This window comes from Epinephelus lanceolatus, chromosome 15 (assembly GCF_041903045.1).
Source record: "Epinephelus lanceolatus isolate andai-2023 chromosome 15, ASM4190304v1, whole genome shotgun sequence".
Classification (NCBI taxonomy): Eukaryota; Metazoa; Chordata; class Actinopteri; order Perciformes; family Serranidae; genus Epinephelus; species Epinephelus lanceolatus.
In genome coordinates, this window is record NC_135748.1 from 31,401,822 (window position 1) to 31,426,981 (window position 25,160).

The 25,160-nt window shown below is 42.8% G+C and overlaps 1 protein-coding gene across 23 annotated transcripts in view; it reads left to right on the forward strand.

Moving 5' to 3' along the window:
• tnika (TRAF2 and NCK interacting kinase a) overlaps positions 1-25,160 on the forward strand; it is a 110,578-nt gene that overhangs the window by 63,462 nt on the left and 21,956 nt on the right. For 2 of the 23 annotated variants that reach the window (XM_033642003.2, XM_033642000.2), the window contains exons 6-18: positions 1,927-2,017; positions 2,554-2,684; positions 2,773-2,827; positions 5,607-5,685; positions 5,799-5,974; positions 9,202-9,268; positions 9,363-9,561; positions 11,359-11,475; positions 14,429-14,515; positions 16,435-16,659; positions 17,027-17,608; positions 23,508-23,672; positions 23,994-24,323. In XM_033642003.2, coding sequence (XP_033497894.2) covers positions 1,927-2,017; positions 2,554-2,684; positions 2,773-2,827; positions 5,607-5,685; positions 5,799-5,974; positions 9,202-9,268; positions 9,363-9,561; positions 11,359-11,475; positions 14,429-14,515; positions 16,435-16,659; positions 17,027-17,608; positions 23,508-23,672; positions 23,994-24,323 — 2,304 coding nt within the window. Of the gene's footprint in view, positions 1-1,926; positions 2,018-2,553; positions 2,685-2,772; positions 2,828-5,606; positions 5,686-5,798; positions 5,975-9,201; positions 9,269-9,362; positions 9,562-11,358; positions 11,476-14,428; positions 14,516-16,434; positions 16,660-17,026; positions 18,741-23,507; positions 23,673-23,993; positions 24,324-25,160 lie in introns of those variants that run through there. The other 21 variants (XM_033642012.2, XM_033642004.2, XM_033642008.2 and 18 more) reach the window with 15 other exon arrangements.

The following is a 25,160-nucleotide window of genomic DNA, read 5'->3' on the forward strand; positions in this document are numbered from 1 at the left end:
ACAGCTTATCTCCACTATCTGTTATTGTGCAAGGTTTTTTTCGGTGCTGAGGGCTATAGCCTCAAACAGAGTCAGTTATACACAGAGCTACTCTGAACTGAGGCAACAATGATTTCCTTTCATCCACTTTTATTTCTTTTTCACCCCTCATCTCTCATCTTATTTCGTGCTCTCTGCTTCCTCTCGTCCTGCTGTGATTTGGTCTTGTTTCTTCCTGTGCGCGTCTGTCCCCTCACATTTTGTCTCTGTCTTCTTCATCTTTGTCTTTCTTAAACAGAGTTTTTTTTTATCTTGTCCTTTTCTGTTTCCTGTCTTCCCTTTGTCCCTTTTCACATTTTTAGGTTCCTGATTTTCTCTCTCTTTTTTTGTCTTTTACTTAAGTTCAATCGCTTTAAAGTCAATACAAGAGATTTCACTTTACTCATCAAATGACCATTTGTGACCTAGAGTCATCTTGCTTTGGTCTGAATTTTATTACAAAATTGTATAATTACCTAGAGTTAGTTCATGTTCTCACGGCAGCATTTACAAGCGGACCAGATCAAATGCCTTGCGTGAGATAGCTGCTCTTGATTGGTCAGAATTTCCATGTGGGAAAAATCCAGGAAGTAAAGCAAACGTTGAAGAAGAGTACACTTGCAAGATAAATGTGACACTCTAATGTCACAATGGAGGGACAACTATGCAGGGCGATTTTAGCGCTGCTCATCGTGGACTATATTGCTGTCATTGTTCATTTTAGTCAAACCATACAGTTTGAAAACGAGGCGCGGCTCCAACTAGAAAACAGTGTTTTGATGCATTGGATGTGCTGAATGTGCATATTAAGGCAGTACAGGAGGAGGTGCACATTAATAATCCTCCAGGACTGTAACATGTTTAACCCAAACAATATGTCATGTGACTGCAGTTGGTTCGGATCGAGGTCGGAACATGTTCTCACCACAAACGAACTGCACCAGAGTTCGTTTGTAACCAGACAGAGACCATCTCTTCAAGAAGGTCTCAGTCTGGTTGTTGAATTCAAAGTGAGACATATCTGTGGTCTCTTCAAAGCCAGACTCCATTGACAAAAAACAGTGAATATACGTACCTCACTGAACACAGGAAAATACACATAGTAACACAGACAAACCAACTGATCTGAGTTTGGCTTTGAGGTTCAGTCCAGTTTGCTCTGGGGAAGGGCTATCTGTTTAGGATGTACTCAGCATACAGCTTGATATATGAGACTTGGATTATACTGCACAAGTTGTGTGAGAGTTTGTAAATGGATGTTTTGATATAGTTTTCCTGCGGACCCTGAGATTTTTTTTTCCGTTTTTGGATTCTTCGTTCACCGTGGAAGCATACGTGACAAACAAAAATGTTTCCATTAAGTTAACGTAACACAGGGCGATTAATTGATATACACATGGTTATTTGGGAATGAGAGTGTTCCTTTGAATAAGATTTAATAAACTTTCAAAGCATAAATACATGAGGCTAATTGTATTTTGCTTGGATTTCAAGTACCAAAAATGTAATTATGCTAGTGAGAAAGACCATGGCATACATTTATTTTCCACATTCTTTTTGATTGATGAGAGGTGACATCCCTAATATCACATTTTTCTTTTAATTTTAATCCTCCTGTACAGACAGGCTTTGCTCGAAATAATGAATTGTAGGCAGTGTACTTTGTTTCTACATCGACCTCTCAGACAATCTACTCATAAGACTTGCAAAAAGTATTTTTCCCTGAGTCTTTTTTATGCACAGGGAGGTCAGAGGTCAAGGTCAGCTGCACAGTAGCAACTACAGCTGCTTCCTTTTGGAAATTAGCTCTTTATACATACTTGAAAACAATAATAATAATAATAATCATGACTTGGCTCATTGCTGCAGCGGCGTTCCTTCACTGTGTGTCTCTGTCGCTGTCTGCAGGGTCTGACTCATCTCCATCAGCACAAGGTCATCCACAGAGACATCAAGGGACAGAATGTCCTGCTGACTGAGAACGCAGAGGTCAAACTAGGTCAGTCTGTCACCCAACCCCACTTGACAAAATGGCTTTAGGATTGGGAGGGCAGGAGGAGGTATAACGTTTCAGATGGCTCAGAGGTGTGTGTGTGTTTGTGTGTGTGTGTGTGTGTGTGTGTGTGTGAGGCTTTTCTTTCTTCTTTTATGCTGAATACCAGCCTACTCATCTCTCTGTAGCTCTGCCACTGTTCATGGTGCAGACTGCTGAAGAAGGGACTCTCTTTCTCTCCTGCTTGCTCTCCCCCTAAAGCCCAGTGGGGAGGGGATTATAAAGTGTGTGTGTGTGTGTGTGTGTGTGTGTGTGTGTTTGTAAATTGGGCAAGCTACTGCAGGTTGGGCAATTCGTTCCTGCTTAGAGTCCATTATGGAATTTAGTAAAGCCCACTGGTGTCGGCCCACACACACACACACACACACACACACACACACACACACACACACAGAGTGAAAAACAAAGATTTAAGTAAACTGCAGACTGTACCCTGATGTATTGTGTTTGTGCGTGTGTGTGTGTGTGTATTTGCCCTGCAGTGGACTTTGGTGTTTCAGCCCAGCTGGACAGAACGGTAGGACGGAGGAACACGTTTATCGGGACGCCATATTGGATGGCGCCAGAGGTTATCGCCTGTGACGAGAACCCTGACGCCACGTACGACTTCAAGGTGCCTCAACAACCTCCCGTCCACTCGAGATGTCTGTGCTTTTTCTGATCACCTTGAGTGTTAATCCGCCGTGTCTCTGTCGTTACAGAGTGATTTATGGTCGCTGGGAATCACAGCAATAGAGATGGCGGAAGGAGCGCCACGTACGTACCCAGTCAATAACACACACACCTCTGCTACACATCATTTCTTAGTGCTTCTACAGTAGATCACTGTAATCAAGGGTCGTTTTTTTCAGTCCAGATCAGCGCGACTCATCCAGAGCCATAATTTTAATGAAGGCCGAGGAGCGGATATAAAATTGGTTGTCAAATTACTTCTGCTTTTTTCAATCCTTTCCATTTATTACTTAAGTCCTATCGAGGTTACTCACAGTCATTATGATGATTATGATTTTGGCTCAGTAAAAAAGAAACTTGTGGTGAAAGTCTGCCCGAGCTGCGGTCGGTAATTGGCAGTAATCATGAAGGACATCATTTAGTCTTGTCAAGGTTGTTCAGCTCTAGTCTAGTGTCAGTCACTGCTGTAGTTTGGAAGAAGATCTCTAACTGGATGAAAATATTTCACTGTGTAATTTGGGTGTTGCGCATACATGGATTAGGGCTGAATAATTAATCAAGATTTTATTAAAATCACAATATGGCTTATTGCAGTTTTCAAATTGCAGGAGGCTCGATATTTGTTGGAGGCGAAATGTGTGTCAAAATACCATTTTAAATGAAGTAATATCGTGCTGCAGAGATGTCCTGACCTACACATCATATTCTGCAGACTAAGGAAGACATCTGTGTTGGCACAGATCCTCGTAAAGATCACACCATAATCATTTTAATGTTATCTTTATAAATTGTTCAGTCCTACTATAAATGTTGCCTTAGTAAAGACAAAGTAATCACATTAAAGAAGATGCTAGTAATGACGACAGTTGTTAGTCACATGTTTTATTCTGGTCTCTGACTTTGTGAAGTTTGAATATTAAAGATCCTAAATAACCAATTACATTAGTAGTACATGTACAAATGCCACTTTGTGAGATGGATAACAGACGTAGGTGTTGTACAAGAAGACAAGATCTACCTGTATGTGTGTGTGTAGATCTAATAGATTGTTATCAGTATCGACAGTGTATATTGATCAGGGGAGGACTAGCTCCAGCTGGCTTTGACTATGTGCCACGATAATGTTCTGCACAATTAGTTAGAAACACTGGGCCTCATTCACCAACTGTTCTTGAGAAGAAGTTTGTTCATAAAACACTCAAATATGAACATTCTATTTTCTTTTTGGGGATTTGTTTTCAGGTAAGAACAAAAGCTACGCAAAGCACATATACGCACATTTGATTTCTAAAATGTTTGTTCAGAATAACAGTTATTGCACTTTCTTGAATTCTCCAGTTGAATCATATAGTAGTCAGTAGTCATTTATTATATGTCCATGTCTCTGCTCTGGGGATAGATGTGGCCAAAGGCAGTGTGTTCTCGGGTTGTCTGACCGTCCATCTGTCTTTCACATTCTTGTGACACAATATGTAAAGAAAACCTTGAGGGAAAAATTTCTCCGAATTTGGCACGAACGTCCACTTGAACTCAAGAATGAACTAACTAGATTTTGGTGGTTATGGGTCAAAGGTCAAGGTCACTGCAACCGTGCATCTTTCTCATGCTTGTGAACGCAACATCTTAAGAATGCCCAGTTTCCTTAATTTAATTAATTAATTTTGTTCAAACGTCCACTTGGACTCAAGAATGTAATAACTAGATATTGGTGGTTATGGATCAAAGGTCAAGGTCACTGTGACCCTGCATCTGTCTCATTCTTGTGAGCGCAACATCTCAAGAATGCCCAGTTTCCTTAATTTAATTAATTAATTTCGTTCAAACGTCCACTTGAACTCAAGAATGAACTAACTAGATTTTGGTGGTTATGGGTCAAAGGCCAAGGTCACTGTGACCCTGCATCTGTCTCATGCTTGTGAACGCAACATCTCAAGAACGCCCAGTTTCTTTAATTTAATTAATTAATTTCATTCAACTGTTCACTTGGACTCAAGAATGAACTGATAAGAATTTGGTGGCTGAAGGTCAAGGTCACTGTGACCTCACAAAACATGTTTTCGGCCATAACTCAAGAATTCATACACTGTTTATAACAACTTTCACACAAATGTCTAACAGAATAAAATGAGGACAATGTGACAGTTTCTATCCAAAAGGTCAAACTGATTAGACACTGATTAGATTTTGGTGGTCAAAGGTCAATGTCACTGTGACCTCAGAAAACATGTTTTTGGCCATAGCTCAAGAATTTGTACCCTAATTATGCCAAAATTTCACACAAATGTCTAAGAGGATGAAATTATGTGATGACAGTTTACATACAAAAGGTCAAAGGTCAGCTTCAACGTGACATCATAGTGACACTTTTCTGGCCATTATTAAACGCCATAACTCAGAAACAGACAGGAAGACATTTGGTCAGATACTGAATTGGTGACGCTTATCTTTGGTGTCCACCTTGACACTGTGCTGATCTTCTGTGCTGCTGAGGGAAAGATGTGTGTCCATGTTTTCACAGACATGGGTGTAAATTATATTTCTGGCAATATGTTTTGGCCTCAGATTTAAGATTGAATCATTTTATTTTCCTCATCAGTCATGTGCTCTCTCTGGATACAGTGTTCACTAAATAGGTCATAGCATTGTGTTTTTTATGTGTTGAATAAATAAGTCATGTGGAGTCTGGTGCTCCTCCCTCTATAGACTTTAATTTGGACATTCTTGACTTTAATTCTCTCGGCTTCTCTTTTAAATTCTGTTTTCTTTCTCAAGAACAAACTTAAAAACCCTAGGAAGACATTAGTGAATGAGGCCCATTTACCCTGACTCACCCATGTTTGGTTCTTGATGTCTGACTCTTTAGCGCTGTGTGACATGCACCCAATGAGAGCCCTCTTCCTCATCCCGCGCAACCCTGCACCCAGACTCAAGTCAAAGAAGTGGTGAGTGTGTGTCTTTCTTACTATCAAAGGCAGGATAATCAGCTCAGACGTGCACTTGATTACAGCTTGGTTTTTCATTTGCTTCTTTGGTGTGTGTGTGTTTGTGGTTTCAGGTCAAAGAAGTTCCAGTCGTTCATAGAGAGCTGTCTGGTGAAGAGCCACAGCCAGAGACCCAGCACGGAGCAGCTCCTCAAACACCCGTTCATCAGGGACCTGCCCAACGAGAGGCAGATCCGTATCCAGCTGAAGGACCACATCGACCGCACAAAGAAGAAGAGGGGAGAGAGAGGTGAGGAAACAACACGTGGGATGTAGGCGTGTCGGTATGGATTGAAACGCAGATGGACATGTAGATTTACACACACATGGCGGAGGAGGTGGGGCGACTGATTTATTAAGTAGTTCCGCTTGATAGATGGCAGCTGGCAGGAGTTAGCTGACATTAAAGGAGAATTTCCTCTGCAATGATAAAACTGTATATCACAAAAATGATTCATGGTGGTTCTTACTCAAAACGTTTCTTTGGATTATGTAACACTAAAATTGGAACAAAATTATTGTCAAGCTTAACATAAATGACAAATACATGTGTTTGTGACGTTTAAAGGTCCAGTGAAGGATTTAGGTGTATCTATTGGAAGAAATTGTATAATGTTCATCACTATGGACACATACATATGGAGCGTGTCCTCCATGTTGCTCTACGGAAACCAAACACTGGCTCTACATAGGGCCATCTGCATTTTCACGTCAACCATTGTAGTTTTTTGTATTGTTCCATTGAACAAATTGATCCTTCCATTGTAGATAGGCACCAGGGATACTCAATTGCTTTCCATGGGGAAACTTTGGCAAATTGACAAGAGGCTAGGGGCCAGTTGCAGCAACCATATAGGTCAGATGTATGCAGGGGTATTTCTAGGATTTGAGGACTCTGTCTGGGTGTCTTTTCTGTGTGCTCTTGTACCTTATTTACAATGGAAGTACTAGAAGAATCCCAAAGTGAATCAATTTACGTTCTTCATGAATTATAAAATGGTTTTGTGGGCCACCTGGCTACTTATCACAGGCCAGATTTGGCCCATGGGCTATACTCTAAGTAGAGTATCACAGTCCTATACTCTTGGCACACAGGAAAAGTTTCCGTTCTGCGACCTCAACGCTACATGCCACTAAATCCTCCACACTAGAACTTTAATATAGCTTTGATATGGCTGTAGGTGAGTAAGTACATGCTGATATGATTGAGATAGAATTAAAATGTTAATGCTGAATTGCATACATTCATTAATTCATGAATTCCTTTCTAGTGAATTCATTGTAACCGTGAAGGCAGTTTGAATCCCACATGTGAGTGGGGGACTCCGCCTCTAATAAAAAAACTAATATATAGACAGGTAATTACAGAATCTAAATAAGTTGAATTAAGGCTGGACAATGGATCAATATTATATAAATATCATGATATGAGAACAAATATTAGATTTTGGATATCGTAATATCAAAAGTGTTCTCCATTCCTGGTTTTAAAGGCTGCATTACTATAAAGTGATTCTAGCTGCTCTAGTTTTTGTCTTTACATACATAGTCATTATACCCACAGTACTGATGATTATTTATCAGAAGCATCACTAGCCAACCCTATAGACCCTTTTAGTGCCGACATCACAATGACGACATTTCATTAGCTGAAGGCAACGCGACTCTCCACCACAGGGCTGTGGGCTACATAGGAGTCTTAAAATATCGTCTTGTTGTGTTATTGGGAGCCAGAATAGAAGGAATCATGGCTCAAAACTTAAATGTAATTGCAAACCAGCCGCCAGTGCCGGTCAACAAAAACAAAGACAACTATGGTTAAATGCGATAAGACGAAAGAACTGGACGGAGATGATTATCAAAAACGCTCACATGTGCAGCGCACACTTCATATCAGGTTAGGGAAGAAGTATTTCCTGTTGTAGGGATGAATAACTTTATGTGCATTAAGGGTTATCATGTCCACCTCATCAGACATTGGGGAGGTATTAAGAGGAATATTGGATTTCTCTCTAATGCTAACTTTTTAGCGCATTAGCTAACGCTAGCTTCGATAGCAAAACAAACTGGAGGAAACTGTTCAAGTGATGTCCTCCTTTGTAACATTGACATAGTAATCAACCACAAAGCTTCCTGTGACATCATCCATCCACTGAGTGAGAGCATACGGGTCGGACAGTCTTATTCAAGTAACACTCGCGGTCCTGGACAGTGAGTGACCTGACATGGTGCATTCGTAAATTCAGTCTGACACTCTACACTAAAATGAGAGCCCTGTTGGTCCAAGAAACGGAGTTATATATTTCTACAGGTATGAACGAACGGTTAAGTTAATCACACATTCACTCTGCTTGGTGCTCTGCTGCTCCGTCTCCCCAGACAGAGTGCCAAAAGTGCAGTGCTCTGGATAACCGAACAGCCCAGTTTTTGCCAGAGTGCACTCCGACACTCAGAATGAGTATTTCTGAATGCACCACTTGTATCATCTTCCTCCATTGTCTAAAACAAGCCAGCAGAACTTGCTAGCCAGCGCTAACTAATGTCTGTGGAGGATTGTTTTGCCTCCAGCTAAGCTCCGCCCACCATAAAACATCAAACCTTTTTTCCGTACAGTACAAGGCTCTACGCTATCATCACAATATCGATAATGAGGTAATTGGTTAAAAATATTGTGGCATTTGATTTTCTCACCTCAGCCCTACACTGAATGGCCATTACTGAAAACCATAAATAGTATCAGAAACAGGGTTTGATTTCGGAAGTGCTGTCACACTCACACAAATACACACATAGATACGCACTCATTGTACTCAGAAAAAAAAAGTCTGCAAGGTTGCAGGGGTGGATGCAATACACTTTCAGACACACAGACGAATTCTCACACACGCGTGCTGTCACAGGGCGGCAGGAAATAAAAGTGACAGACTCCACTCCACCACAACACACAAACATACCCAGTCTGAGTGATGGACTGACATTCGCACACAGGACTGCGTCAGTGAGAACCACATTAACCGCTTCAAGAAACAACGTACTGCAGGGCGGACGTCGTGATGATGTATAGAAATGTCTCTTCATTGTAGAGACTGTGGCTTTCTCCAGCTGTCACTTTGTCACATTCGGAGGACAGGTCTGTGTGGATGTGTCTCAGGAAGAGCCGGGCCTCCTCTACAACCATTATGCTTTAAACCCTGTTTGAATGAAAGAGCTCCGAGCTAATGTTCTCCACCTCGCTACACACAGTAAAATTACAATTTATACTGTTATTCAAAGCGTCTAAAAGAAGATGCCTTGAAGGAGTGAGAATCTGGGAATGCTAGAATCGTGAGCAGTTTAGCAATGAACAAAGGTAGTTCAAGTGAAAAATGAAAAACGTTAAGTGGAATGGCTTTGCTCTCTGCTGGTTATTACCTTGCATGCTTAAGTTTTATTCTTTTCTATGGTTTTTATTCTTTTATTTTTTTCTCTTTCCATCAGATGAGACAGAATATGAGTACAGTGGCAGCGAAGAGGAGGATGAAGAAAGAGACATGGGTGAACCAAGGTCAGTACAAACACAACCTTTTCTTCCCAAATCACATTTGACATCTCTTCACTAATTTAAAACCATCCTGCCTTCTCACCAATCCCCCACGCAGCTCCATCATCAACATCCCCGGAGAGTCGACCCTGAGGCGGGACTTCCTGCGCCTCCAGCTGGCCAATAAGGAGCGTTCGGAAGCACAGCGGCGGCAGCAGCTGGAGCAGCAGCAGAACGAGGAGCACAAGCGCTTACTGTTGGCTGAGAGACAGAAACGCATCGAGGAGCAGAAGGAGCAGAGGAGGCGGCTGGAGGAGGTGAAGGAAGGGACATTATCCATGACCTTTGTACTGTGGATGACAAGGGTGAACGAGTCACAACGATCCAAAACATTTCAATTAGGAGAAACGTACTGCCCTTTTTAGACAGGGATTGCGCAAATTTGCAGGAAAGCCCAATCAGTCTTTTTTCAGCATTGGCAGTGTAAAAACAAAATCGGGGAGTGCAGCAAAATGCCGCCTACCTACTTTTGTTCATACAAAATGCGCCTTTTTCGGGGCAATGGGGGGCGTGAGCAAGTAACAAAACATGTAGCTCAGCGTGTGCCGTAAACAGTGACGTGCTCCGAGGGAAGTCGCCGCTAGTCAGTCCTTCGGCGATTCTCTCGTAAGTCGGCTCGTTCACCGTCCACGTCATCTGACGGTTAATGGCCTCTTTGTTTCGAGGACAAGGAAGGCGCGCAATTCCTTGTCTCCCCAGTTGCTCATCTTTACAGTCTCTGTCAGGTTTGCGTTACCCTCTTGCTACCAGCTGCTCGCTAATTCCTGCTATCAGCTGCTTCCTGTTTATCCACCGCCAGTGGCTCGCACGTCCGGCATCATCAACAGCCCCTCCCGTTGCAGAAGGCCGCCTCGGTCTTTTTAAACTAAAAGGGTTCCGCCAATATGTCTACCCTACGAGGCGGAAAATTGGGCACCTCGGATCAACTCGCCAATCCGGCTCTGTGTGTCTAAACGCTCGCAGCTTGCCGGCAAAACGGCCCAACATTCACCGAAAATCTGGCAGTGTAAAAGGGGCTATAGAGACAGACAGCCATTCACATTCACATTCACACCAATGGGCAATTTAGAGTCACCAGTTAACCTGCATGTCTTTGGACTGTGGGAGGAAGCCGGAGCACCAGGAGAAAACCCACGCTGACACAGGGAGAACATGCAAACTCCTCACAGAAGGGCATCCCCAACCCGGGGTTCTAATGCCCCACTCAGGGTTCATGCTGTGAGGCAACAATGCTAACTACTGCACCACTGTGCCGCCATTTTTTTGTATGGGTTTTTTGAATTGGCATTGTTTCTGAAGCTGCAGCTTGGTTCTCCTAATTTAAATGTTTTTGAGCCTTTGTAGCACATTTGTTTTTGTCGGCCATGAAATGCAGTTTTCTACAGCATCTAATATGAAGAACATACATGAGTATACAACACAGATAGCCCAAACACCAGGAGCCAGCGGAAGCCCTCTTCTTGGCTCTCCATACTCTCTTCTTTACACTTTACACTCCATTCTTGCAGTTAAACTTACAAAACCTTCCATTCACCCTTTGGTTAAGGCTTCAGTAGAGACGGAGAGTGGTTCAGAGACAGACACACACACACACCCGCAGCCTTTCCCCAGTGTCCCTCTCTTAGTTCCAGAGAGCAGGCTTATAGAAGAAAATCCTTAGCCTATAATCTGCGCGCTCTCTCTGGGTTCCCACCAGGGTTAGCGTCCCGATGAACGGCTAAGCACCATGACTCGACTCAACTAACATGACCCTTCCACTCAGGGCCAAGTGTGTGTCTGTGGCTCTACATGTGTGTTTGAGCAAACGTAGCGTAGAGCGAGTTTGTATCCTGTTTGAATGTACAATAACAGTTCCCTCCATTATTCATAGAAGGAGCCGAGACACACTGTGGAAGGAACGAAATTCAAAAACAAAAAGAAAGATGATCAAATGAGTTCACATATCAAAGATTCAGCATGTGTGTGAGAATCTCTACTGAGACGCAGTTTCTTAATTTGTGTGAAAACATGGTGTTGTGATCCTGAATCTTCTCGTGCTTGTGTTCTCCTGACAGCAGCAGCAGCGAGAGCGCGAGCTGAGGAAACAGCATGAGAGGGAACAGAGGAGGCGCTACGAGGAAATGGAGCAGCTCCGCAGAGAGGAGGAGAGGAGGCATGCAGAGAGAGAACAGGTTCATATGCTTACTGTAATACTATATTAAAACACACGTACTGTATGTAGACAGACAGTATGGTGCCACAGAAATGTAACATGAGGACAACTCGAGTCCAGACTCCCTCATCTGCCCTTAAACTTAGTGTTTCTTTTTATGGCAACATCTTCCTCTGTCTTCCTGAGTCACTCTGATCCTGCTTGTCTCCTTAAATTACATCAATGGCGTATTTTCCTCATGTTTTTTTTTTCTCAGGATTTCAGTTTCAGACACACAGAACTTGGACGTTTTTAATCCGGTGATATCTCGGCACCATGCTTTGTTTTTCTGTGCTTCTCAGCTCCTGGATCTTTCATGCAAAAACAATACTTTCCTTTCTCTCTCTGATTAAGTCCATCCTTTGTTAGCCATATTTGGGTCTACATCAAATCGCATTAAAACAAACTGATGTTTTTTTTCTTGATTGGTTGGCTGAAAGCAAATAAAAGGACTGGGTAATATGAGATTATTAGTTTCAGAAAAGTTGTTATTGCCCTTTAGTGCTGACAGTTCCCCGAGGATGAAAACTTCAAGTCATGCCCTGGGCAATATTACCTGCCAATATTATAAGGCACTAACTAATGGCTGGTCTGCCACAATACAGGAGTTCCAGTCGGTATGATAGTGCTGAAAGGTCTGGCGCATAGGCGTAGATTTCGGCAGGGATGCAGTGGACCCCTCAATAATTACAACATGTGCATTTGTCCCCCCTAAAACAAATGTTCCACCATAAGGCAATGCAGAAAAGACAAATAAAATTTCCTGGGGTAGCACCCCAAACCCCAAATTTCATGTGCACCCCAGTATTCAATATTTTTCATGAATTAAAGCTTGGGTTCTTTTTAAGAAGTAAAGACTGAGTAAGGGTCCCAGTATGTTTCTAGGCGGTTTCGGACCAAACAGTTCTGGGGATGGACAGGAACTGCCTACTGGGGAGCTCTCCTGAAAACTACATACCTTCAAGGGCTTCTGTTTGCATTTGCACCACGAGGAATGCCATAGTGATGTAACTAACATACAACGAGGGAGCATCAGGGATCCTATCGAGCCCTGAGCAAGCTTAAACAATGCCTGGATGTTGCTCTAAAAATAGGTTGGAGATGCACAAATCTTTGCCGAAATAGAGCCAGTGGAGGTTTTTCAAGGACGCAAGTTTGCTCAGCCGGCTTGCTGATGCTAAGAGCAGGTTAGGACATCTTCACTGGGAAGCACTGAAACAATCTGATGCTCTCCCTTGTTAACATTATGCCCAGTTAGAGATTGGTTATATTTCGCTTTGAGGAGTCCAAAATTGGGTTTGATTTCCTGTTTTATGTAATAAGTTGGTTTTTTTTGGTCTGTTGTTTACACAGCTAACAAGTTTTAAAGATAGCGGTTGCCAGTGTCTTGATAGTAAACCCAGATTCGCAAAACCTCCTGGGAGATTTTTGTAATATGTTCAAGTAGGGCTGTCTAGCAACAAAAAAAGTCTAATTAATTACATGCTCTGCGATTAATAATCTAAATTAATTGCACACATCAGCTTTTGTAGTGAAAGTATTTCAAGAAATCTCAATTCAAATGAATTTTGGAGGATGTGTTGTAGTAAAGCTGCTGGATTTTGGAAACCGTTGTCCCCCTGTCCTCTACCATCGAAACTGGCTTGCAGTCCGTTGCAGTCCACTTAGCAAGGGAGTTAGCCAGTCAGTCACAGGTGGACTTTCTCAGTTTGCATATGAGCGCCTGGTCGAGTGTGGCTTGACGAAGCTGGCTACTAGTGCTAGCATCAGAGGCTGTGCTAGCTCGGAGTTCGGGTTCGCTGCTAAATGCTTTGCATTGAGGTGATATTTCGGGTTTTAAGTACTTTGATGGTACGAAAATGTCTTACTCCTATCAAACAGTCCTATCATCCCTTTCTGGGCATTTTTTAAAATATAGATGTTCCATTCATGGGGCCAAGCGGCGTCATCTCGTCTGCCTCCATCATGTGACAAAGCCACTGTGGCCTTCAGTGACACACTGGGTGAAAGGGCACCGTGGAACACGTTATTTTTCTGTGATTAATTCATCGAAGTTCACAGGTTATTTTGACAGTTTGCGTTTCAAGTGATCATTTTAACCTAAATCATGATCCTTCCCAAACCCTAAGTTACATTTTTGGCTAAACCTAATCAGACCTTAACCACACAGTTTCACAAATCTAGGGTTTCCATGTAGCAACAACCCACTGGCTCATGTGTTCGACCAATCAATGTACACTTGAGTCACTCAAGGTTCTTCTTGTGCCGGGACAGTATGTAGTCTGAAGTAGTACTCCCTCAAAACATTGCTTTTAAGAACTATGATTGTTTGTAGATCTTGCCGTACGTACACAATAAAAACGACAGTTGTTAGAACTATAAAAAGGTTCCTGGGTTGTGAAATTTGTCAGACTGGAATCTGTTGTTGCCTTAGAGATCTAAATTTATAGATGTCGTAATGGGACCTGTATGTTTCTCACACTGGTTCTTTTTCTACCTTTGATTGTGCTGATGTATATATTTTGATTGTTCGGCATCTTTCCTGCCTTCTTTCAACAATCCTCTCTCTCGTCCTCTCGTTGAACCTACTGCTGTTCTATGTGTGTATTTTTTGTCTGTCCTGGTCCCTCTTTATCGCTCTGCTGCTCCCCTCCCACATTTTTCAAGTGTTTTGGAAAGATATATTCGAACTTCCTTTTTTTCCCCTGTCTCTTTGTCATATTTCCTTTGTAACACATTACAATTGTTCGAGAACACCGCCTCCTCAGCTTCATCTGCCTTCTGATTCTCATCTTCTCTCCTCATTCACAGCCACCTCAGGAGATTATCTTCTCTGTATCTCTTTCTGTCTCAGCCTTTCTCACTCTGTCTGTGTTCGGATGTTCAGATTTCCTGATTCTATTTCTGTCTCTTTGTGCCGACACGCTGCTCAGGAGTATATCCGTAGACAGCTGGAGGAGGAACAGAGGCAGTTAGAGATTCTCCAGCAGCAGCTACTACAGGAACAGGCATTACTGCTGGTAACGACAGCCCTCCCACGTGCTACTACTGCTCCCCATCTGTGCTGTGTGGCCCCCTATCCCCCCTGCATGCACCCGAGTGGCAGTTGTACAGGAGTTGTGAGGGGATCCACAGTCTGAGTCACTCAACCTGTTAGCTGCACATTTGAGGCAAAACATGAAGCAGAAACAATAAATTGCTTATCTGTAGCGCTTGTGTTGAATTTATTCATCTCACTGATTGCATGAAGCGTACCATTTAGCTGGCTGGATCTCAAAGGATTCCCCAGAGGGTGCAGAAAAACAGTTTTGTCAGCCCCAATCATGTTGGCCCACACAAAGTGAGAACATCCAAGAGAAAATAGGACATTGTTATTTCCCACAGAGGGTTTCTCTCAGTGCCCCAGTCTTATCTAGGGCAACAGTTTTGTGTTTTATTACTGCCAGGAATCCACAGTATGTCTTGTAGTATTTGTCCACTGCTCCTTGCATCCTATTGGAAGGGAAGTATATTTAAAGAGAGCATGAAAGGAAACCTTTTGAGATCCAAGCCAGGAAAACTCCAGAGGCCACAGCAATTACTTCACACACCAAAACCCAGAGATGTGTTGCGGCCTGAGAAGTGATGTCTTCCCTTTCCCCCCTTACCGCCATCCTTCCTTCCTCCATCCCTCCTTGCCTCTGAGTGCCCACCTTCATCTCCCCTGTCTGATAAGAGATGCTTCAGTGTTGTGTTCCCAGTCCCCTTTGTCCATCATTGGCCTGAAAATTGCGATTATAATTGGGAAAAGTGTGTGTCAAGTCCATACTCCATATAGATGATTCCAGTCGTCCATATTTGTGTTTATCTGTTTTGCGTTGCTGGTAACCCCTTATAATAACCATCATTAATAAATGCTAAATTGATAGTTAATTAAACCTTAATAGTTATTTTGCTGTAAACAAACAATGAAATGCTAGCGATAGCTGTGGCTGGAGGCACCATGTTTACGGATTGGCCATCCTGTTCTCGTGATAGTGATATCTCAAGGACATCTTGAGGGAATATCTTCAAATTTGGCCCAAACATCCACTTGGACTGAACGATGAACTGATTAGATTTAGATTTTTGGTCACTGTGATATTGTGTTCTTCTCATTCCCGTGAACGTGATATCTCAAGAAGGGCTTGAGGGAATGTCCTCAAATTTGGCACGAACGATTGACTTTGGTGGTCGAAGGTCAAGGTCACTGTGACCTTGCATCCATCTCACCCTCATGATGGAAGGACTTGAGGGAGTTTCTTCAAATTTGGCACAGATATCCACTTGGAGTCAGCAATGAACTGATTTTGGCGGTCAAAGGTCAAGGTCACTGTGACCTCAAAAAATGCCAAAAATGTTAAACTGCGTGCAACACTACACTGTTAAAGGTTAGTAAATGACAATAATTTGTAACGATTATTAGCTATCGTGTCATTGTTTGTTTACAGTAAAATAACTATTAAATAAAGTTTGATAAACTATGAATTTACCATTTATTAATGATGGTTATTATGAGGTGTAATCACAGTATTTGTCAATGCATGGCTTGATACTTAGAAGTAGGCTAAGTAATTTCAAATACACACAAAATGGAACAATGACAGTTACTCAGTGCAAATTTGAGGATTCCATTGAGGATAACCATTCAGAGTATCCTAAGGCAGTGAACTAAAGTTCTAATAATGCTATGAATCTTTTGCAAATACTAATTTTCCCACCACAGATCACTGATGTTTTGCAAATCGTGCATTAATTACTCACCTGAGTTGGTGTTGATCTCTGTGTTTCTTGCTATCTTCTAAACTTAAACTTCCCTCCTCTCTTTCCTCCTGTATCTGCCCTCTTTTCTGTCCGCTTTCCTTTCCTGCCTCTCATCTCTGTCCTCCCTCCTATACCCCCTCTCCCTCTCTCCCTCCAGGAGTACAAGCGTAAGCAGGTAGAGGAGCAGCGGCAGGCGGAGCGGCTCCAGAGGCAGCTCCAGCAGGAGAGAGCCTACCTGGTGTCTCTACAACAGCAGCAGCAGCAGCAGCAGCAGCAACAGCAGCAGCAGCAGCAGCAGGAGGGGAGGCAAGCAGAGAAGAAACAGCTTTACCACTACAAAGATATCATCAATCCTAATGACAAACCTGCCTGGGCCAAGGAGGTAAGTCACAACATGCATGATAAGCAAAGGCATGCATGAAGTTATGAATATGTGACGAGTTATGTTACGAGTGAGGAAAAGTAGCAGCTCTGAGGAAAGTAGTGCACTAAATGTATGTGTGTGTTTTGGTGGTGATCCTGATTTGGAATTCATCCCCTATTGTACATTAAACACACCCAGTGGCCTTCTTGTATTGTTAATATTTTATTCAGCAGGTCATACTAAAAGCAGCCGTCCTGTGGGAGACCTCACTTTTTGAATGTGAAGCTATTTAAGGATTAATGCTGCTGTTTCGATTATCACAGTGTGGTGTCTCCTTTGTGTGTGTTTGTTTTGTTGCTTACCTTCCTCTGACTCTGACTCCCAGGTCCTGAAGCAGCAGCATGTTCAGGGTAACTCGCCCCGCTCCCAACTACGACATCATCAGTCATTCAACCAACCGGCTTCATCCCCTGGCTCTCATGGCCAACACAGAGCTCAGGCCCCTAGACGAACCCCATCCCATGGTGCCCAGCTCCTCTCCACCCACCTCCCCCATATCCGAATCTCACTAGATCCCGGAGAACCCCTAGATCCAGGGCTGAAACAAGAGATAAGTCAGCAGGTCAGAGAGTTCAGGGCTCAGAAACTCAGTCAGAGGGGCCGCAGCCCAGGGCCCATCCAGGAGCACGGCCAAGGGCCCAAAGGACCTAGTAAGAGTCAAAAAGAGCATCCCAGTCAAGGGCCAGTCAGCCAGCCTATTGCACCAATCCCTTATCCTGTGGTGGCTAACAATCAGAAAGAGAAGCCAAGAGAAAGGCCTCTCTCTGCTCCGAGTCAGGCAGCCATCCAGGGGCTAATGTGTCCGGACCAACAGCTTAAAGCCCTCCAACCTCATCCTCAGTCCCCAGGACAGGTCCAGAGACCCCAGTCTGGATCTAACCTTGCTCCCATCCCTGCAGTGAAACTGGTTAGTGGCCATTGTCGCGGCAGGTCGCAGTCACCTCACAGTAGAGGAGATGTAGATATAGAACAGCAGTATCAGGGAGGGCAGAGGAAAGAGATGAGGCCAGCTGTCAGCCACGACTGCATTGCAGTGCCCTCGGACTGGGAGGTCACAGCATTTGACCCAACTGACCCCCTCTCTCAATCCTTCCCTAACCATGCTCTCCACTCCACCCTATGTGGACAAAGGAGCTCCCAGTTACCTATCCCAAACCGTTCTGGTGGCCACCCTCGTGCCAGATCGCACTCACCTCGCTGTAGAGTAGATGTAGATATAGAGCCAGAGTATCAGAGCGGGTGGAAAGAGAGGGGGCCAGCTGTCAGTGGTGAGAACCTTCTGGTGCCCTCGGACTGGCAGGTCTCAGCATTTGACTCACATGACCCCCTCTCTCAATCCTTCCCTGACCATACTCTTCACTCCGCGCTGCCTAGACAAAGGGGCTCCTACTCACCTGCCTCCCACAGTGGCAGTTTTCTTCAAGTCCCTGATCACAGTCACTTTCTTAGGGGCAGAAGAGAAGGGATTAGGAAGGAGAATATAGGAGGAAGCTCCTCAATGTGTGACCTTAGTGCTTCTGCCCCGGCAGACGTACTCAGACACAAACTGTCTGAGGTCAGACTAATGAGTAGTTGCTCCTCTGAACATTTGCCCTCCATCTCTTCAAGCAGTACATCTTCATGTTCTTGGTTGAGCCTTTCTCCTCGCACCTCTCCGCAAATGTCCCCCTCCTCCTCAGGCTCGTGGTCTGCCGGTACCTTTTCCCCTGTATTCTCTCCTGACACGTTTGTGTCCAACACGCCCCACAAATTTTCTCCTTCACCTTTCCATGACAACCTCCTCCTGCCCAACCAGGCCTCCTATCCCCTCATCTCACCTGGCTCTACCCCTCACTGCTCCCCGTATGCCTCTCCCTTCGGATCTCAGACCCAGATCTGCGTCAGATCTGTTCAGTGCTAGACCCTTGTCCAAAGCACACATGTATAGTTACACACACTCACACATTTTTGTACTTCTATATTTGTGACTGAAATAATGCATTTCAAAGCCCCAAATCCTGACTTTAACGCCTACATGCAGTACTCCAGCCCTTATCTAATTGTTTTACCTTGCATTGCCTTTGTTACTGGGTAATGTCACATTAAGGGGTTGGTGCACACACTTGAACTCAAAATTAACTTTAATTAACAAAAGGGAAGATCACAATCAAATTATTCTAGATCTAATCTTTAAAGCCCCCTCAAGTCAAAAATGTGTTTTTCTTCTGTTAAGGTCCCCTAAAATGGCTGACCTTGACTTTACTGACTTGTGTCTGTGCAAAGTTCATAAAAGAGAGGTGCTTTCACATTGCTCTACTAAGGGAGCAACGTCAGTACAATTCCCTAAAATCTGAGGTTCAAACGGATGCCGATCAAGCTAGATTTCCAAAAAATGAGTCCTCACAAAGATAGAAGTACAAGAGCACACATGTATATTAACGTATATTATCAGACATTAAGTAATCTACATTTATCTACATATATCTACATTTATCTCTACAAGGAGTATTTGTTTTTTTATCATTAATCTTTATGTTGGTTTACGGTTTGATTTTTTTTAGTATTAAAAATATTCTCCGCTGGGACTGAGATCCGGAGAAGACGTTCCAATATTCAGGGACAGTTTCTAGTACCATCCTGATCCATAGGTAGCCCAGTTAACCACAGCCCAGCCCCGATCCCTCACCCCCCCAGCCTGCTCGCCACCTTGTCACCCTTATCACCCAGTGCCCCAAAAAGCACCATCACAAACCTGCTCCTAGCCGTATTGATGTTGATGTCATCGGGGAAACCCACCTGTGTCAACTTCTTCTTCGGTCAGTCAACCAGTCAATCAAATCCTGACTTGGTGATGGGTGGTGGCCACATGGTGGTGGTGGTGGGATCCTTCTAACAAACGTGGATCCTCAGGAGGATGACCTCTGTCCTTCATCTGCTCTCCTCCCTAATCTTTTTCTGTGTCCTTTTATAGATGTAGATGCTGCACTGGCCACAATTAATAGTTCAATGGTGTTCATGATAATGACTGTAAGTTCTTTTATCTCAGACATGTTAGGCTATTACATACCTTGACATGTTTCGAAGGAAACTTCCGCCTTCCTCAGAAGTGTCACTTGGTGGTGGTTGTGACGCAGCTGATCTGTCAATCAGCCAACACTAGGGAGGCATGACTGTCACATGACCAAAACATGTCAAGGTATGTAATATCCTAACATGTCTGAGATAACAGAACCTACAGTCATGGCCACAATTAACTTCCTCTGATGATCTGTTTTAACCATTTAGCACCTCTGACATGGTAGAAAGAGCTTTTGGGTGGTAGGCTGGGGATAAACCCAAACACTTGATGCATGAAGAATGAAGATTTAAAGAGACAGTTTACCCCAAAATCAAACATACGTATTCTTCCTCTTACCTGTAGTGCTATTTATCAATCTAAATTATTTTGGTGCGTTGCCGAGCGTTGGAGATATCAGCCATAGAAAAGTCTGCCTTCTCTTGAATATAATGGAACTAGATGGCACTCGGCTTGTGGTGCTCAAAGTGCCAAAAAAATACTTTTGAAAAACTCAACAGCAATGTCTCTTTACAGAAACCATGACCCGGTTACTCAAGATAATCTACAGACCTTGTTGTGAGCAGTTTCATGTAGGAAGTATTTTCTTTCTACCAAACTACACCCACCAACTGTATCACCACACAGAAGGAAGTATCTACTGCTAGCTCACCTAGCCCCACTGAGCTAGCTAACGTTACAGCTCAGTCGAAGAGGACGCCATCAATGTTAACATCTCGCTCTGTCACAAGCATTGTCCATGAGTAGATGCATGCTTCCGTCTGCATGGTGATACTGTTAGCGGGTGTCGTATCGTAGAAAGAAAATAGTTCCTACATGAAACTGCTCACAAGGTCATGATGTAAACATTTACGACATCCTCCTCTGCTGAGCAGTTTCATATAGGAACGATTTTCTTTTGACTGAACTACACCTGCTTCCCGCATCACTGCGCAGAAGGACGAGTGCATCTACTCATGGACAAAAAGCTTATGCTCATGACAGCACACAGTGTTAACCATGTCATCTTCCTCAGCTAAAGTTAGCTAGCTCAGTGGTGCTAAGTGAGCTAGCGGTAGATACACACTTTATTTTGCACAGTGATGTGTTTAGCAGGTGTAGTTCAGTAGAAAGAAAATAGTTCCTACATGAAACTGCTCACAACAACGTCTGTGGATTGTCCAGAGTAACCAGGTCATGATTTCTGGAAAGACACATTGCTGTTGAGTTTTTCAAATGTACTTTTTTGGCAATTGAGCCCCACAAGCCGAGTGCCATCTAGAGAACGGCCGATATCTCCACCACTCGGCAACTTAAACCAAATCAATCTAGATTGATAAATAGCTCTACAGATAAGAGGAAAAATATGTATTATGATTTGGGGTGGCTGAACTTTCCCTTTAAGCAGCACTACCCAAAAGGTTTTTTCCTCTGTAAGTGCACCTTCTAACAGTAATTTCTCTATCTCTCGAAGGTCAGTTGATGTTTATGCTAACTTTGATCGCATACTGCCTCCACAGATTTAACTTGGATCACAGCAGTGCCTCTATTGAATCAACCAATACTTCTCTTCCATTTGTTCTTTGTACTTAGCCACTGTTTGTCTACAATTCTTTCCTTCATCAGTAGTCGCCTTTCATCCCAAGTGAACAACTAACCAAGTGTTTGAGAAGTTTTCTGCCGCCATAGTTGCCTCACAGTAGTTATCCCCCCTAGCAGGCAACTAACAAAGATTTGAGGAATGACACAGTATTGCATAGTTGTTCTGACCCAGGTTATAATCTTGAATAATCCTACGAGATTATGAGCTCATGTGGAATTACAGAAAGCCTCCAAAGGGGATAGTTCTCATTGCACACGCATGTTTACCTGGGGGGCAATTGACACTATGCCCTGCTGAGCCATGACTCAACCCTCCACCAACCGTTGAGTAGATTGTTTAGAGTGGAAAAGTGTGATTTGGGCAGCTGGGAGCATTCCTCTGAGCCTTCTCTCACTGCACATCAGATAATCTGATAATCTGATTACACTGGCAAAGAGGAGCTCTCTGCCTTCCTCACTCACAGATATCCATTGGTGCTCGTTGGCACTGACACACACGTGCACTTCCACAAGTCTGTGGGAAGCAGTCAGTCAATCTCTAATGGGTGTAAAAATCAAACGTGTGCAGCCGTTACCTTTGCATGTACTCAGATCTGGGATTTTGGGTTTGAATGCGGTGTCTAGATAAGAAGATTGGAGATCACTCTTTCTTGAGAATTGGGACAAGACCTTACTTTTTGGGTTTTTGATTTTTATTCTTCGATTAGGACAAGAAAATACATTTTTAAAGATCAAAATCTTGGCTGAGCTGATGTCTAACGAAGTTTACGTCTTATAGAGTTGACTAAAAAGTTACATATTTATATAGAGAAGCCATTATATTTGTCAAAGTTTCTAAGCATCCTCTAATGCTAATCAAAATACTAATTTTTAAGCCATAATTCTTATTTAGTCTTAACCCTTTGAAACCTCAGCAAATTGGCTGTATTTCTTCAAAAACATGGGAAGAAGGCAATGAGCAACGCAAGAAGAAAACCCAAAAAAAATCAAAACAATTAGTAAAAACAGAAAATTAAAAACAAGAAAATTGATTTTTAAAAAAGAAATAAACAAGGAAAAATGTTGAAAACAAACAAACAAGGAAATGGCCAGGAAAGAGTGCCTAGAAGTTATAAAAAATAATTTGGTAACATAATTCTAAAATGTAATAACTATAATAAATGTAAAATGTTTTTTTTCTTTTTTCCTAGTTTTTTTTTTTTTTAATAATTAAGATAATTAAAATATAAGTATTTTGTATGAGTAATTATTAAAAAAAAACTAGGAAAAAAGAAAAAAGCTAGAGAAAAAATATATTTATTATAGTATTACCTTTTCAAATTATGTCACCAAATTATTATAATTTTATAAGCACTTTATTCCAGGTCATTTCCTTGTTTGTTTGTTTTTAACTTTCTTTTTTAATTTTATTTTTTTTAATTTTCGCTTTTTACTTGTTTTACGTTTTATTTTTCTGGGTCATTTCTTTTTTCATTGCTCATTGCCTTCTACTCATGTTTTAAAAGAAATCAGTTGTCAATTCTTGTCTGGGACAAGGGTTAAAAATGAAAGCAGATCGAAATATTATATAAATCTTATTTATTTCATACATATAAATCCTTTAACAATAATGTTTCACTCCAGAAATAAAATGAGTGTGTTGATAAGTTATCATTTTAAGTTTTGTTTTTTTGATAGGACATATTTTATCCCAGTTCTCAAGAATGGGTTAGATAATTCTTGAACTTTAATCAAAGCCATCAGACATTCTTTCTGTCTAACTGCACGTGGGACATGAAGACAGATAAACAGAACAATTCAATGTGGGAAAGAAGCAATCTGACAGGAGATGTTGGAGCATTTGTCAAAATGACACCTGCAAACTGCCAGATTCCTTTAAACATTTCTGTGGAAGTCTGGCTTTGCGCCACCTGCATAATTATCCAGACATAAACAGGTTACTGCAAGACTTCCACCAAACTTCTCAGTGCAACAATTTTTGTTATGAGTCACAATCGTAAAAACAAGTCCAGAGCTCGTGATGTGACATAACACACAGCTGTCCCACAGCCTGTTGTTATGATTGTCTGGTGGCTTGTCGGGGTGCATGATACCTACAGCACGTCATGCGTGGTGATTGGTTGTGCTGCGTGCTTGGCTGTGAGTGACAGTGGTATGTGACCTGTCCCAGGTGGAGGAGCGATCTAAGCTGAACAGACAGAGCTCCCCAGCGCTGCAGCACAAAGTGTCCAACCGCATCTCTGACCCCTCCCTCCCTCCCCGCTCCGAGTCCTTCAGCAGCGGGGGCATGCAGCCCGCCCGCACCCCACCCATCCACCGCTCCATCGAACCACAGGTGTGTGTGTGTGTGCGGTAACGGAGGCATGTGAATGTTTGGTGTGTTTCCTAGGAGATGGTATCAAATAATCACAAACCTCTTGACCCCTTGTATACTTCCTTAAAAAGTTCATGACTCCATATAAAGAAATCTTTGTCTTTTGTTTCTCCATCTCCCACATCCATCTCTATTCTTTTCATCCATTTTCTGCCATTGTATTTTCCCACAATTCTTCATGCTCATCTTTACACCCCCATTCTCAACCTCCTCCTGTTCACTCAACTTGTCCCCCTCATCTCTCCCTCCTTCTCTCTCTCTCTCTCTCCCTCCCTCCTACAGATGGCCCACCTGGTCCCAGTGAAGACTCACTCCGGCTCCATGTCCGGCTCCCAGTCTCTGCAGGACCAGACGGGCTCAGCTCTCAGCGAGGGCGTCAGCGTGAGCTCCCCAAGGCCCGAGATGCCCCGCCAGAACTCTGACCCCACTTCTGACACCCCCGGTGCCCCGCTGCGCATCACAGGCAGGGAGGAACGGGATCGGGATCGGGATCGGGATCGGGACAGAGAGAGGGATCGGGACAGGACCGCATGGCTGAGAGAGGAGGACATCCCACCCAAGGTCGGAGAATCACTATCAGAACGGAAGACTGTCAATCCAGGGTGTCTGCAGGTCCTTGAAAAGTCTTAAATGTCTTTATTTTATAAATATTAGACCATAAAAGTCATCAGAATGTCTTACATTTGAATTTGTAAGGTCTTAATTGCCACAAACATTTTAGCAAAGTTCATGTATCCATCCTTAAATTTCTTTGTGTCAAACTGAGTCAAGCTCTTCTGCATGAAAGTCCAAATTTCTTTTTTGTCAAGTACATTTTTTTGGCTTTTCTTCCTTTTACAAACAACATCGAACAGCTCAGCAAAACATCAGCCTGCACAACCATCAAGAATAAAAACGATGAAACATTTAGATATGAATTCGACCCATCGGTGCGGTGTGTTGACGCCACAGTATAGGTTGAGAAACGGAGGTATGGAGTCCATATTTTCATGAATCGTCCCTTTGTGGAGTGAAGCAAACAGGTCTAGAAACTACATTTTTTCTAAATGATCCAGTATTGAGGAAGAGGGCAGCGGCCAGGCTGCAATGTAAACACTCTGGGAATCTTTACACCATCAATTTATGTCTGTTAAAAATGCCTGGTTTTCCACTGCCAGGGCATGATTGTTATTATAAGTGTCTGACAACATTATGGAAAGGATCCCCACAGAGATAGACCTTTTTTTAAAGATAAAGATCCTTTTAGTTTAACCAGAAACAGCCCCAAAATTGCTCTTGTCAAACCCACCAGACAACATTTAAATAAACAGTAATTGTATCATAGTAAAACAAACTCATTCAGAGTCGACAGAAACAAAATAAAACTCACAAAAACCATCTTGTTGCAAATATGCTGAATCTATATGCTCTAAAATTACCATTTTTTCAAATGGGGTCTGGTGGGTTTGG